Raw genomic sequence first — 15,842 nt, 5'->3', positions numbered from 1 at the left:
CCTCGGTGGGTTTTCACAAACCTAGATGTTTGACAACTAACAGGACTTTGATGATGTCATCTGTTCTGAAACTGGTTCGATATCCTAATATTTGACGGTGATGTCACATTTTTACCGTCTTCATCTCCACCATTTCTGTTTTTCTTTGTGTTCTCTGCGTTCTTCTTCTGGGTCTCCCAGCAGGATTCTGCTTCCAGAAAGTTTCTCTGAGCAAACGAGTGACCTTCGCCAGCAGAATCAGACATTCGCCTTCGTTCGTTTCCAAACCTCCATCCACCTCCTCCACCTCCTCCTCCTTTCTTCTCTTCCATTCACCTTCTGTCCTTCCATCTCCTCCTCTCTCGTTTCCTTTTTTTTCTCAATAGAGATGCAGCGAATGATCGAGGTCATAAATCCACACACGGCGCCGATTAAGCCTTCAAGTCCTTATGTCATCACACACACACACACACACACACACAAATACACACACTTGAACTGTTACTCCCAATATTTATGAGGTAAAAATTAGGACACAGAGTAAATTTATGTCCAAGAAGAAGAGAAGTGACACCAACTGACATTAAAGGCAAAGACACAAACATATGCATGCACACACAAACACACACTGTGTCAGAGTTAATATGCTCCATGGGGTAGAAAATGTAGTCAGAGTGAGGACGAATTACTCTGACGGTTATGTGCTGGCTAGCGGTGTGTGTCTGTGTGTGTAGTTTGTGTGTATCCAGCAGCTCTGTGAGTCAATGTGATGCGAGTCACTTCCACGGCTCTCAGGTTCATACTGGAAACCTGCTGCTGCTTTCTGGACGGCGGCTGAGTGTGAGAACCTCACCGCTCCATCAGACCTTTGCTGCTCAGATGACGTCCCTGAAACTTTTCCACACCAGAGTGTTGTCTGATAGTCCGGCTCCTTTAGCAGGTGTGGAAGTTCACCTGAACTCTGTGAGTACGTGTAATGTCATCCATCGAAAACAACAAATGAAGACGCCGCCATGTTGGAGCCAGACGTCACCAGAAAAGCAGCGGTTGGTCCGAGTCGGCCTGATTCAACGTTTTTATGATAATCATTCTCACCAATCAGGAGTGAGCGGGTCATGCCCCCCCGGGGGGGGGGATCACTCAGTCCACGTAAAACATACAGACAATTTGTGGACCAAACATTTGAGTCCTGCTGTGGCTGAGATCAGGGCTTCAGGCTCACTGCAGTTTCTGCACACAGCAGATGTGAATCAAAGGGAAAGAACATCAGTTTGGTGCTTTGGAAAATGAAATGTTCAAATACATTTTAACAACCTTTTCTTCAACGAAAGCTAACATGACCAGTTTTTTTATTTGGAATAAGTTTATTCAAATTATACTCAAATTAAATTCAAACAGCCTTTTTGCTTATTTATTTTCAGTTTAAATCAACTCTTTTTAGGTGATGAGCAATGATTTCATTGGAAAACATTTGCTGCTTGTCTTGCTTTCCTAGAGTGTGTGTGTGTGTGTGTGCACGTGCTTATGTACGTGTGTGTGTGTCTGTGCATGTGTGGTCAAACATGTTTGGGCTTGTGTCTAATTATCACCAAATGCTGTGCAGGTTTTTGTTAATTAGCATCTGCTGCTGGTTTGAACACAGAGCTAATTAACAGCTATTATGCCTTTTGTCACACGCACACAAACACAAACACACAAACACAAACACACACTTATTGCTCCTTTATGGTCAAAGACGAAATGCGTTGTTGAGCAAACTCATAAAAGTGGTGTGTGTGAGCGTCAGATGGTGTTAAAGACTAAAGAGCCGAGTGCCAGCTGCTGCAACACAAACACACAAAAGCGCACACACGAACAGCTGATCCAGCAGTCCAGATGTGTCGCACATTTCTGCGCAGAAATGATTCTCTTCAGGGCTAAAATCTCAAATCTGATCAGAACAGGAAAGGGATTCAAACAGGAAGTCCTGTAACTGCAGACACCTGTCAATCATCTGATGAAAGGACCAACCAGGTGCAGATGAGGCAAGAACCCGCCCCCTCCGAACACCTGCACACCGGACTCCAAATCTGAAAGTGGAGGCTCTGCAACGCTGTCCTGAAGGTGGGCCGCAACAGAACCGGATCTGGAACCCGGCCTGGAACCCGGCGTCCCGCTCCTCCTCCCAGAGGCTGGGCCGCTCCAACAGCAGCCAGACGGGGTCAAACAGAGGCCCAGGAATATTCAGACTCTGACATTTTACTGCTAAACAACTTAATGTCACCTGTCAATCACTGCTGCCGACCCCCCTCCCCCCTTCCTCTGACAGACCCCCCCCCCAGACCTGCAGAGGTTCTGGGTTTCCAGGCCGTGGTGCAGAGAGGAGGAGGAGGAGGAGGTAATTAAATTAGATAATGAAGAGTCATCTTCCTCTTCATTCCAAATGAAAGCAGACACCTCCTTCTCCTCCTCCTCTTCCTCGTCAGGAGGAGGTTATTAACATCTGAACTCTGAGGGTCTTTGATGTGGTTCCTGTCCGATCCATCGCTCTGACCCTCCTGGCACCGCCGGGTTTGGACCCGGAGCGGTTCCCCTTCAAACAAACCGGACGACCGTTGAGCTGCTCCCACACAGGAACACGTTAACAAACACGCAACTGACGAAAACCCACAACAGGAACGGAGCTGTCAGTCAAAGCATGACACTGAAGAAAAACCACAATGTGTGTGTGTGTGTGTGTGTGTGTTTGGGTGTGGGGGTGTGTGTGTGTGTGAGTGTGTGCTTACAGAAACTCTCATTCTTATAGTAAATCGTAAATCAATAGTGATGTGTCGCTGCCGGGCCACTTTCACCAACAATCAATGGCAAACTCACGTGCACTGGCACACACACGTGCACTGACACACACACGTGCACACACACACGTGCACACACTCAGAGAGACACCAGTTTAATGGTAATTAGAGGAGGAAACATCAACCCTGCAGCTTTCCTGCTCTGAGTTTTTGTCAATCATTCGTTCTCTCTCAGGAGAAACAGGAACGAGGAGAGGAGACAGACGGGGGGGGGATCACTATGGGGAGGGGGGTTCAGCGGGGGGTGGAGGGGGTTAAGGAGTATTTAAACTAGAGAAGTCTTCATCAGAGCAGCTGATGAAGAGCATTGAGGCGTCACCTCCGACACTCAAGGTTTCCACTTTAACTTTCTGTCCTAAATCTCTGACACTTTGTGTTCTTTGATACAGTTGCGCGTCTCCTGGTTGTTGCACGTTCAAATAAATGTTGTGTTGTTCTGTTTGTGTGCTGGTAATGTTGGTAATCTGTCTTTGCCTGTGTGTCGTTTTTGTAGCGGCAGTATTTATGTTGTCTGTTTGTTGTGTTCGATGCATCCGTTGTAGAACGGCTGTGTGATGGTTACTGGTTAAAGGATGTTGGTTGTGTGTTTTTCCGCTGACAGTGTTTAGGTTGTGTATTGGTTGGATGTTGTGTTCCATGCGTTAGTTGTCAGACGGTTGAATGAAAGTTGTTGGATGTTGGTTGTGTGTTTGCGTGTCAGATTAGTTCGTTTTGTTGTGTTTCTGTTGTGAGTCACTTAAATACGTTGTGTTGCTCTGAATGCCGTGTGCTGCAGTGAAAGAAGCAGCTCGTGGTGCGTTCAGGGTCACACTCTTCAGTCTGAGGTTGTTTCCCAGTAAGAAAAATATTCAGCTACACTTCATCTCTCCATTGACTCCCATGCATTCATACATTTAACATTTAGCGGGCCGGGCCCTCTGGGGCCCCCCAAACATTATTCTGCTGTCAGTCACCCTGAAACACGGCCAGTAATGAGATTCCATCCAAAACCGACCTGCAGCATGAGAGGGAAATCACACCTACGCCTGCTAAATGATTGACAGCGAGTCATCCTCCCATAATCCCACGCTGCAGACACCAGAGACCCTCGCAGACAGGAGATTGTACCCCGCCAAAAAAATTCTCACATCACGTATTCAGAGACGGAGCGTGAAAAGATGAAGGCTGTCCCACAACTACCATCAGCAGCAGCTACAAACAGAGCGGAGAGGAGTTTAAAGACCCAAGATCATCGTGTTAAAGCGTTCTCACAGTGTTCAGAGCGCCATCATCCCAGCATCCCTGACCTCCAAAGCTCCTGTCTGCTCGCAGAACCACCAACCTGACAGATCACCACAGGGAGCCCAAACCTGCACCTGAACAGAGCAGCCAGAGTCACCTGAGCGCCATCCCGATCGGAAACCCGCCCAGACGGGAGGATTCACCACAAACAGCAGGAAGGAACGCTCTGAGGTGGCATCAGTCAACATTCACAGCTGTCAGCTTCCTGGAACCAGAACAATGCAAGGACCGGTCAGGTCACAACGGTCTACAGAGGCGTTTCGAGACCACGTCCCACAGCCGCTACGTGCTTTTTGCGCGGAAACTGCTCATACGTGAATCTGAAAAGTTGTGGTCTGTACCTGAAATTTTCACAGATGTATCATGAATAACCCAACGTTAAAACCACGGAAGACACACGAATTAACCACGCAAAGAACACGTAAACCAACGTAGAACGTGCGACTATTTTGTCGTTTATATGCAATTCAAACGTGCTTTTAACGTGACATGTACATGATATAGAAGTTATACACTGGTGGTTCACGTGTGAGAAGTCAGTTAGACATACGTGGAACGGTCGTGGAAAGACACAAATTTGCATTTCCATCCCGCAAAAATCACACATAAGATTTACGCAATAATTCCATACAAACTACTGAAAATATGCGTTAACCACCTCATTCCTAACGCACCAAAACATTTTGAACACTCAAACTGAATTCAGATAAAGATCTGTCAGCCGAAACCCCCAACAGACATCTCCGCACATCGACGAATAACGAACGCAAGAAACACTCATAGATTATGTTTACCACGCATGTATCATGAAAGATCAAATTTTCATATGTGGAAAATGTGCAAAACGTACGTAGTGGCAGTGTGCCGTGGCCTTATGCTGCGTTCACAGCGGGCTTTGCAACACGCATTCAGGCCCCCACTACCAAAGAAACTCAACCTAAGCACGTGTAAATGCGCGTTTTGGACTTCTGCGTTCAAAACTCTCACGATCACGAGTACCTATACAAGTTTAATTCAGTTTTCGGGCTCTACGTACAAAAAGCCCGGCGACTGAACGCACGTTAAAAATGACAGCAGTTGAACTTTAAACCAATCAGGGAATTGAGGTTTGCGTCTGGCTGGAAACACACGACATCCAGCTCTTATTAAGGGAACAGCAGGAACAGGCTCTGAGAGCAATCCGTGGGGTTTGAGGAAGGTTGGAAAAAAAGCCAAATAAGTACAACACGCCTGTGCCTTGACTAATTACATGTTGTATAAGTGTTGACCGGGACATGTATGTGTAAATGAATATTTGATCTCTACATTTTGTATGGGTCACTATGTGCCCTGTACAGATTTGACCCCTTTACTCGTATCCAACCGTGACGGAAGTTAGGACTAATGCATGTCAGACAGGTTTGGTCCAGATCTGGTTTCATCTGATAATCTTCTTTTGATGAACAAGTTCACGGTTTCTACTCCTTTCAGATTCATTCTAAGGTTTTACATTTCACCAAACTGAGTTCACTCCATCTGCGTTCACACACTGATGCGAACCACATCAGAGCTCATCTGCAAAAGAACAGAGACCCTCGTTCTCAGAGGAAGACAGACTATCAGCTCAGTGGCCTTATGGTAGAGTGTCCACCCTGTAACTGGAAGGTCATGAGTTCAAATCCAGGCTGACTCTAAGAATGGGACCCAGTGCCTCCCTGCTTGACACTCAGCATTAAGGGGTTGAATTGGTGGGTTAACAGAGTACGGCTGTGTCTGCAGCTCACCGCTCCCGCAGGGATGGGTCAAATGCGGAGAGAAAATTTCACACACCTAACTGTGTGACAGCTAATGGGACTTTAAGCTAATGGGACTTTATCCAAACGGATGGGAATCAAACCCGCGTCCTGGACTGTAAAATCTGTGGAACAACATTAACGAGAGGAAAAAAATGTCCGAAACCCGACCGGCTGGACGCGTCCTTATTACTGTGAGTTTTGTTGGAGAGGAAACGGGAAGGCGGGGGGAGTTGGGGTGTCTGCGTCTGACCCTGACATGTTTCCTGTTCACTGGACGCCGCGGAAAACACAGGAGACCTTCCCATCATGCATTTCAGCAGGCAGAGGCAGTGAAAAGAGCCGCCGTAAATTCACTTCTTTTTTTTCCAAAAGGCTGCTGCGGTCGCATCTATCCATCCGTCCACTCCCCCCACCCCCCTCCCACAATACACACAGCCTGCAGACAAGAAAGGCCGGGGGGGTTGAGGAGCGAGATTAATACTCAGGAGCCGGACGAGTGCAGAGGAGGGGTGGGGGGGTGAAAAGAGGAGAGAGGAGCGTATGATTCCTCACGGGAGGTAAAAGGAGAGGGCAAGGGGGGGGGGGGGGGGTTCACAGCAAGAAGGGATGAAATAAAAGGGAGGGGGCTGATTTAGACCAGAGCTTCACCATCATCAGGCATCTTGTCCTCAGAAACCAGGACCAGCAGATTCACACCGGACCTCTAAAACTTCATTCACCAGTTCCTCTCACGTTCAGATCAGGAACCTTTTGATCCTTCATCAGAAATAAAAACAATACATCATCTCATCAACGGAGACTAATTCCCTCCTCTCTTTAAAAGGTTTTTAATAGGAAACGAAAAATCAGTTGTGAGGAAGTGAGGATGTGAGGCTGAGAGGTTGTGCGAATGTGAGGTTGTGAGGAAGTGAGATGTGAGGTTGTGACGGCTTCATCTACTGTGAAAGTTTTTAAGAATTACTTTAAACTTTAATTTTTAGCGTCTATGTAGATTTCTTTCTTTGACTGTTTCTCTTTGTTTGTATATAATAACTTTCTGTGTTGGTTTTATTCCCAGGACTAATATTCTTATTTCTATTTCGTACCTAAAACACTTTAAGCTGTTCTGCGACAGGAAAGTTACTCTATCCTCTTGACTACCACAGGAAAAAATATGTTTTGACATTTTTAAAAATCCATAAAAACAACTATTCCCAGAGCCCCGCCCATTTTCAAGCCCCAAACGTCCTGTGTAGAAACCAAAGAGTTCGTTCAGTGGGATGCAGTGGTTTGGAGATACTTCGGTGTAGAAACATTCTCTGAGGAGAAGATGTCTATGTATTACTGGAACGTCAGGAGCATTTAGATAAAGCTGAACTTGAATTATTAATAATTTGCCTTTATTTACAAATATGACCTCAAGTGAAATGCAGCTTTCAGACTGTTGTTTTTGTGAAACCAAAGTGATTTTTTAAAATATTTTTCTTCTAAATTTTTGATTCTACAATCCCCAAAGCGACTAAATGAACAGAGTTCATTTTAACGGTTGAGTTTTTGGCTGACGGAGCGTCTTGCAGTGAATGACAGAGAAACCGGGACAGGTGCGTGTCAGGCAGGGCGTTGGGTCACCTGTCGATGATGACGGGGTCCGACGGCGTCTCGTTCCTGTTTCCACAGCTCTTCTTATCACAGCAGCGGCTGCCACACACAGAATAACAAACGGCTCTGTCAATCACAGCCCCCACCTTTCACCTGTTTCATGGTTCCACCTGGCTGAACAGGTGAGGCTTCTCGCCGAGTTCAGGACGTTCACTGCTGTCCAGCCAGGTCTGACTAAACCCTCCTTGTGGTTCTGGTCCTGGTCTCAGGTTTGTGCCTCGAGTGTCAGAACAGTTTAGCTTCACTTCTAAATAGATTTCTACTCAAATCAAGTGGAGAAAACCACAGACCTTCTGAGACCAGAACCAGAACCGGGACTGGTTCTGCTGCAGGTGTTATCTTACCTGCACATGATTTCGTGTGTCAACAGAACCCGGCACATCTCTGGGTTCTTGTCTTGACCCTCGTAGATGATGGCCTAAAGAAAACACACCTGCAGGTTAGGAAGGTGCAGAGAACACACTGGCTCCACAACGTCTGGGTCCGGTTTTAGAAAAGACCACTGCGGATCAGATCAATTCATTTGAACTTCACTATCAGTGTATTCCTGTCTATTTAGGACCCCTGTGCTAAAGTAAAGGGACATGAACTCCAGTAAATATGGCTGCTCCAATGTTGGGTGGAGTTCTGCCTCCACCTAAATGATCCTCTTCTGATCTATTTTCAAAGTGTTCCCAGTGGTCTTTTCATTATAATTAGACTGTTTTTAGCCAAAATCTAAAGACCTGTGTCATTTTCTAGGACATAGTGTCTGTAGAGCGGCAGTGGTTGGTTAGAAATTTCTCTCAGAAATGCAGTTTAAAGCTTAAATTTCTTCATAAATGTCCACAATCATTAGACAAATGCAGCAAGAAGATGATAAAAACACCAAAGATTTGATTGGAGTGGGTCTTCAGGAACCCACAGGCTCAAATTTGGCCCCATTCGTGTATTGATTTATTTTTACTGGGTTTTTTTTTGGTTTTGTTTTATTGACTCCTGGTAATCGCTGATACCCAGAATGAACAAAAAAATAGACAAATAAAACCTTTAAAAGCCTGAATGAAAACTCTTTTTGGGTTCTCCAGGATGAAATGGTGAGCTAACTCTAAAACAGGAGAAACTTTAGTTTTTAAATTCCCAATTCAAAACCAAGATTCCGTCAGAACCCGATGACCTGAGCCTCACCTGTTTGGTCATGGAGTCGATGAGGCGGACGTACAGGTCCTGCTCTGTTCTCACTCCTGGAACGCAAACCAACACAGTTACACCTCCCCTCCTCTGCACACGTCTGCTGCGCTGAGAGGTAAAACAAGCGCACCCACCGTTGCTGTAGAGCAGCTGCAGCTTGTAGTGGATCCCGTTGTTGGTTTTCTCTCCACTCGGCTCCTGAAACAGAGATTAGTCCAGATGATTCTGCTCTGGAATGATTCACTCATGTCTTCACTAGAATTTGTTGAATGAAGAGTAACAAAAAACATTTACATTTTCCTTTTTTTATTTCTGAGACAAAAGTATAAATAAGTGAAGGAAACCAGCAGTGAGCAGATTTTAACATTTTAATTTTACATTACTAAAACTTTGTTTTTACTGAATTTTAATGACAAATTCTCTTTTTTCCTAAAGAAACTAAGAGGAAAAATGTTAAAACATCGTCGGAGCAAATGACTGAGCCTCCAAGCCACCAGGGGGCGCCAAATGGAGACCCCCCCACCTCATTTAGAAGAAATAAAGTGTTTTACGTGGAATTTCAACAGAGTTCATCTGCATGAGTGTGAACAAAGCTCGTCATGAGTTGAATATTTAAAGTACCAGTTCAAAAAAGCAGCAACATCTGCTCCTGTAGATCCTTAGTTTATTCAAATAGTTGCAGAAAATTTAATGTGGTGAAGAAGAATTTACAGCAAAAGAAAAGCACAAGGCTGTTTGCAAATTGTCTGCGTAGGGCCCTATAAAGTGCGTTTGCCATTTTCTAGTGCTGTCAGAATAGACCACAATGCATTGCGTTTGAACAATTTTTGCAAAAAGAAAAATGTGTTTAAAGGTTATTTTTTAATAAACTATCAAAGTTCTCATCTTCAGATCTCCATGGATTCCCAAATATTCCTCGTAAAATGTTTGTATTTATTAGGTTTTTATTTTGTAAAATCAGTGAGTTTAAAAAAACCGAAGCAGAGACCGTGGTGTCGAATTACGCTTAAAACCTGGAACGATTGTCCCACACTATAAAGTTTTTTAGTAGCTAGGATTTACGAAGGGAATTTTTACTTTTAGGATTTTTTGATTATTTAGAATTATTTTAGCAAATTTACCCCTTAAAATTCTATTTATTTGTTAATTCTGTAAAATCAAAGATATGCAATAAAGATTTAAATTTAAAATAACTGTATATATAATTAAATACTAATTTAAAAAAATCCTAAATATTATCTGTAATTCTCCTGGATTAGTTTAAGGAAATTACAAATTATTGTTCTTTATTGATATGATTTGTAGTGTTCTTCTTTGACACATTTGTTATAAATAAAGTTTTCTTGTTCTGTAAAAAACATTTTCCAAAGTGTAGTTTATATAAGTAAAAATGTTTTTCTCATTCATTTAAAATTGTATCATTATATTTAAAGTAGAAAAACAGATTTGTTTACTGATGATAAGATAATTTATTACATTTTGGAGCATCCATCAAACCTGGCGCCCGTTCAGCTCAAAAAATCTTCTGGTTTTGGACATTTTTAGATTTTTTGAAGGAACTAGGGCATCCCAACATCAAGTCTATTCACCCCCCCCCCCCCCCTTAAGGTTTTATCAGCTCCAATCTGCTTCACAGAGACGATAAATAATTGATGTTTTCTGCTGAACCTGAAACATTGAGGGGAGAAACTGCATCTCATTTGAAATAAAAAATTAGGGTTTTTTTTTTTAAATCGGATTTTTTGGATGATCTGAAAAGTAAAAATCAGAATGAAGTTCTGCCTCTGTTTGTTTTCCTGGACGCCGTGGTGAAGAACAGCAGGCGTGTCTGCTTTTCTGTGCCGCTCCTCTTCCTCGGCTCTCACCTTCTCCTTCTCCACAAAGTCCACGTAGGCCGTGCGTTCGATCTCCACCGGCTGGCCCTGCCGGTCGTACAGCGCCAGCACGAAGTGGAAGAAGTTGGACTTCCTCAGGTTGGACGGAGGCTGCTTCTCGAAGTGAGCCCGAGCTAACCCCACCCCGCTGAAAACCAGAGAGAAGGTCATGAACAGACGGATGGAACGGGTCCGGAGGCGGTCCGGCTTCTGTGGAGGAACAACCGGAACCTTCTCATTGGAATCCCATCTGCAATAGAGATTCGGGTGAAGGAACTCCAGAAAACTCACAGCTCCTGTTTGTTAGCATCACGTTACATGTTTTAATTCTTCTGCCGTCTTTCCTCTCCTGTTTTTGTATAAATCTGTAACTAAACGCCGTCGGGACGCTCCGGAAGAACATTTCTGCAAATGTAAGTAAAACCCTTCAACCAGCTGAAGGTCCTGCTGCTGATCTGCTCTGAGCGGGAAACGCCGGCCGCAGCATTCCCGCCGTGTTAGAAAGTCAGGAGGGAGACAGACGGCGCCGCAGCGCGGGTTCAAATTCAGGGAGGGGGGTCCCGGGGGGGGGACATGCGGCCTCAAAAACACAGAAAACCGTTTATTCCTGTTTGTGCAGAAGACGCGGCGCTTTGACCCCGACCGGGATCCGCTCTTCCCGCCGTTTCCCGCTCGGACATCCCTAACGACAGGCAACGCGCTGCAGCGGGGAGGGGGGGTTTATCTGGTTCATGCCAAATTAGTTTATTTTGAAATTTAAAAAATGAGCTTTCATTGCTCCAGTTTTTTTTTTTTGGATGATTTTTTTGAGAAACAGTTTTTTATTCCCATCAAAATGTTTAATCTGGTGCAGATTTTCACAGCTTAAGAACATTTTCTGCTTTAATAATCTCTTTCCAATTAATCTTAAAACTTTTGTTAAACGGACAAAAAAATTCTAATTGATTTTCAAGAGAATTACTGACAATATATCCTTATTAAATTAGGAATCCAGCCACGTTTTTCTGTTCCTTCAACTTTGTAAAATCCTTTTCTTGGATTTTTTTCGTCCTGCTGGAGGATTTCTGTGACGGCCGGCGTGTTAATGAGGCGCGCTGCGAGCGGCATCAGCGCGCCTGAACGGCTCAGGCGCTGACCCCCCCAGCTGCAACCAGGGCGCCTGGAACCCCCCCCCGAGGGGAAACTTTTCCCCTGACCTGGCCGATAGGACCTTAGAAAAATGTTCATCGTTCTTTTACCGTGAAATTTAAAATTCTCTATTTTTTGTTTTTGTTTTTTTGCTCAAAAAAAATAAATAATATTTTTAAAGGCTTTTTTTAAATCCAAGTCTAAAATGTATCTTTCAGGAAACCAATATTTTTTATTTAAAATCAGTTATTACAACATTTTTTTCTCCCTGCAGGTGCTGAACTGTCGGATTTGATGCCGGTGGGCGTCCGCTGGGACCACAGCCCCCAGCATCCCTGAGGGGCGGCGGCGGCGGCGGCGGGTTACCTCTGAGCGGCCGTGTTGGCGTCCACCACGCCGGCCGCGTGCATCCAGGAGCGGACGGCCAGGGGCTCCTCCTTCATGCTGACCGTGGCCCCGCGGGGCAGGTTGTCCTGGATGCCGAACATCTCCGACCACAGCGGCGCCGCCGTGGAAACGCTAAAGACTGAGGGGGGGGGGGAGCAGTGCCAGATCCCGGAGTCCAGAGGAAAGTCGGAACGTCTACAGCTCAGACAGAGGCCAACTCTTCATCGTTTCTGAAGAACCTCCAGAACAATCCGAAGATGAAGGAGAAGAAAGGAGGAGAAAGTTTCAAAGCTCTTCTTGACTTTTTGACTTTTTACTGAAGAGGCAAAAAAAAAAAAGGAAAATTCAAGTTTGGGTTTTTAAAATTCATCCGACAGGTCGGACCGGCGGAAGCAGAGAGTCAGGAGGCGGGAAAACAGAAATAAAATCCTCAGAGAGCAGCAGAAGAAAAAAGAGCCGGTCCGGAATGGAGCAAAGTGTCTTTTTTCTTTTCCCCAAAGAGAGGAGCAGAGAGGAGGAGCGGCGGCCCGGGATGGAGGGATGAGCAGCGGAGGAGAAACTCTCAGCCCTGCGGCCCCACAGGACTGGACGCCAGAACCCAAAAACCCCACGGGTCTTCCTCCGAGCCGCTGACATCACTGCGGGGGCGGGGCCCCACCTTAAAAGGCGAAAGAAACAGGGTGTGTATGTGTGAGGGGGGGCCACCAACCAGAGAGAAAGAGAGAGAGAGGGAGAGAGAGCAGGTGTGTGAGCCCTTGATTGCCCCCTCCCCCTCCTTCTCTCACCAGTTCTACCAGTGTGTGAACTGGTTTGCATTGTGGGGGGGCTGATAGGCGGGTGAAGGTCCGTTGAAGGTCTGGTGGGTCTGATGGTCCCTCTGAGACTGGGTCCAAAGAACTGAAGCTCCCAGAATCTGGACCAGAGCTGACGCTGTGTTGTAGACCTCACCAGCGGGTCGTCCCGGTTCTGCAGGGTTTCCTTGACCTTTTGACCCCAAGTCTTCGTGTGAGACGTCTTGGGGATCTGGGCCTCAGAACCTCCTCTCAGGAGGTTCAGGACTTTTCCGGTCGGCCCCCAGATCTCAGCTGAACCAGTCGGTCCACAAACCCGCTTCCCGTCTCCGTTCTGGATCCGGAAGTACCGTCGGCGAGCCGTAGAGGCCGCTGCACCCCTGGTCCAAAAACCTTTTTTCAGGTCAATCAAAGTCATCTTCAACCCCCCAGAAATCCCCCAAAACTGAGATTTGCAGGAGGCTCAGGTGATGCAGGTACAGTCCAGGTGAGCGGCGGCTCGGTTCCGGACAGCGTTGAACTTCTTTTTTTCCTGAAGGGAAAACCGTCTGCAGGTAAACTCTGTCAGGCAGGAAGCGAGACGAGCTTTTCAGAGTAACAGCGCGCCGGCCGGTCTTCAGTGGGGGAAAAGGCCTCAGAGGCTCCGGGGGGGTTGGGTGGGGGCTGGATCGAGTCCAGACCGAGGGGGGGAGAGCGGGGGGAGGAGCAGCAGGAGAAAAGGAGAACATCCTTCCATCCTTTTTGTTTCTGCGGAGAAAACTGATCACAAAAGAAAAAAAAATTCCTTTAAAACCGGAGAGAAAGCACGAGGAGGAGGAGGAGGAGGAGGAAAAACGGAAACTTACCCAGGAGAATTCCTGAAAGTGAGAAAAAAGGATGAAGAGCGTCTTCTTCAGGATGAAGAGGCGGTGAGTGAACGGCTGCAGGATTTTATGTTGGAAAAAAATCCCTTATTGTCAAAAATAAAGTGAGAAAAAAGCTGCTGTGTTTGCATTCAGGTATGTCTGATTACAGTACTAACTTTAAATATTATTGTAGACAGTTTATAAATAATAAATGAGAATAAAAACCTAAAAAATCCTGATATGTTGAAGCATCAACTGTCATCCTGCAGGTTTTCAGCTCACAGGTCTGTCTGTCATAAAAAACGGATAATTTGAATTAAACGGAGGAATAAATGAGCCGTCTGAAGGAGGGAAACGCCGGAGGGGGAGGACGAAGAGGAGGGGGGGAGGAGGAGGACGAGGTAATCTGCTTTCCAAATGAGGCTCGGCTCTTTGGGGTAAATCCTGGAGCTGCACCGAGGAGGAAGAGGAGGAGGGCCGGTCATCAGCGCCTGATAGGAAACGCATTTCATGAACGAAAACGGATTTTTATCAAATTTCACATTTCAATGAAAAAACTGGAAGTTTTCTGATCTTTAAATTCTGGTTTTTCTTTTCCAGTTATGAACGTTCGTCCTGAGCTGCTGCTTCTCGCCGTCCCAACAGGAAGGAGGAAGGTCTCCACGCAATTCTAAGGAAATCCATGAGGAGCGAATCCAAACATCTGAGGAGGAGCAGTGGATGAAGAAGACTCTGCTGCGCTGATGAAGAAACAAAACTCAAAAGATTACATTTTTATTATTTATCATGTTTTCTAGACATATATATTTCTATTAATTTTTCTAATCCGTAATCAAAGAATATGTTATAAAGAAACATTTATTTATGAAATCAAAAGAACTTTAATTTATAGAATATTCCCTAAAATGATTTTGAGTGTGTGTGTTTTGTGTGTGTTAAACTCCCCTGTCTTTATTGTGTGTGACGGTGCGAGCGCCACACACACACACACACACACACACACACACCCACATTTGCATTTAAATAGCGACATCAACCGGCGTCTGCGGTGGCGAACCGGCGGGTTTCCCAGATGTCAGAGCGGAGTCAGATGGTCCAGCGCTCTCACACACACGTGCACACAGGAACACACACAGGAACACACACATAAACACACACATGGACACACACACACACATGAACGCACACACATGGGCCTAGGCCCCTAAACAAATGAGGGAATAAATGTTTGGATTGTGAGTCTGTGAGGCAGTTTCCTGTAATCTGGGATTATGACCATGAGGTCTCACACATTCGTCCCTCCGGTGGTCCAGTCCCACTTTGGACTGTCACTACAAAAAAGTCTCTCACACCGCTGCTAGCAGCAGACAAACACTACGTGCACACCACGCTCGCTGGTTGAGGCTTGATGTGCGCACAAAACGTAAACATGTTTTACAAATTATTTTTTTAAATCAGTAAAAATCGCTTCAGTTTGACGTTTTGTGCTTTAATCTCATCAAAAAAGAGTCTTTGGTCCTCCAGTGGAGAAAGCTGGACCCCAACATCACTTCCTGCTTTGAGTGTGCGTAGTTTAGCAAACCGTCTGGATGTTTTCACCCACTAAAGTTCTTCAACCTTTTAACAAAAGAGACGTCGCCGGTGACGGCCAAATGACACACGCCCTTTGATCTACTTTAAACTTCGGCATAAATCACATGATTCTGTCCACGTCAGACACGGTTTGTTTGTTTGTGTTGTTTGCTTAAACCCTAGTGTTGCACATCAGCGCAAAGCTGCTTTACCTCGATTCAGAATCTGCAGGAATTAATTTGGAAAACAGTTGAGGAGTGACGGTAGACCACAGACTGTCGAGGAGTGACAGTAGACCACAGAGTGTCTAGGAGTGACGGTAGACCAAAGACCGTCGAGGAGTGACGGTAGACCACAGACCGTCGAGGAGTGACGGTAGACCAAAGACCGTCGAGGAGTGACGGTAGACCACAGACCGTCGAGGAGTGACGGTAGACCACAGACCGTCGAGGAGTGACGGTAGACCACAGACCGTCGAGGAGTGACGGTAGACCACAGACCGTCGAGGAGTGTCGGTAGACCACAGACCGTCGAGGAGTGACGGTAGACCACAGACTGTCGAGGAGTG

General features: G+C 45.8%; 1 protein-coding gene and 1 long non-coding RNA gene across 5 annotated transcripts in view; one reads left to right on the top strand and one right to left on the bottom strand.

Moving 5' to 3' along the window:
- LOC101166208 (transcription factor COE3-like) overlaps nucleotides 1-12,653 on the bottom strand; it is a 38,308-nt gene extending 25,655 nt beyond the window's left edge. For 2 of the 4 annotated variants that reach the window (XM_020702004.3, XM_020702006.3), the window contains exons 1-6: nucleotides 12,046-12,653; nucleotides 10,543-10,699; nucleotides 8,812-8,875; nucleotides 8,675-8,730; nucleotides 7,852-7,925; nucleotides 7,478-7,546 (exon numbers count right to left, since the gene is read on the bottom strand). In XM_020702004.3, coding sequence (XP_020557663.2) covers nucleotides 7,478-7,546; nucleotides 7,852-7,925; nucleotides 8,675-8,730; nucleotides 8,812-8,875; nucleotides 10,543-10,699; nucleotides 12,046-12,167 — 542 coding nt within the window. In that variant the 5' untranslated portion in view covers nucleotides 12,168-12,653. The remainder of the gene's footprint in view (nucleotides 1-7,477; nucleotides 7,547-7,851; nucleotides 7,926-8,674; nucleotides 8,731-8,811; nucleotides 8,876-10,542; nucleotides 10,700-12,045) is intronic. The other 2 variants (XM_020702003.3, XM_020702005.3) reach the window with 1 other exon arrangement.
- On the top strand, nucleotides 12,611-14,430 carry LOC144987772 (uncharacterized). Its single transcript, XR_013651441.1, has 2 exons — nucleotides 12,611-12,746; nucleotides 14,303-14,430. It is a non-coding gene; the product is annotated as an uncharacterized LOC144987772 (long non-coding RNA).
- Nucleotides 14,431-15,842: the final 1,412 nt, after the last annotated feature.

Source organism: Oryzias latipes, chromosome 19 (assembly GCF_053564925.1).
Source record: "Oryzias latipes strain Hd-rR chromosome 19, Olatipes_Hd-rR_3.1".
NCBI lineage: Eukaryota > Metazoa > Chordata > Actinopteri > Beloniformes > Adrianichthyidae > Oryzias > Oryzias latipes.
Note: the sequence above shows the minus strand (reverse complement) of the source record. Positions and strands in the feature narration are given on the sequence as shown.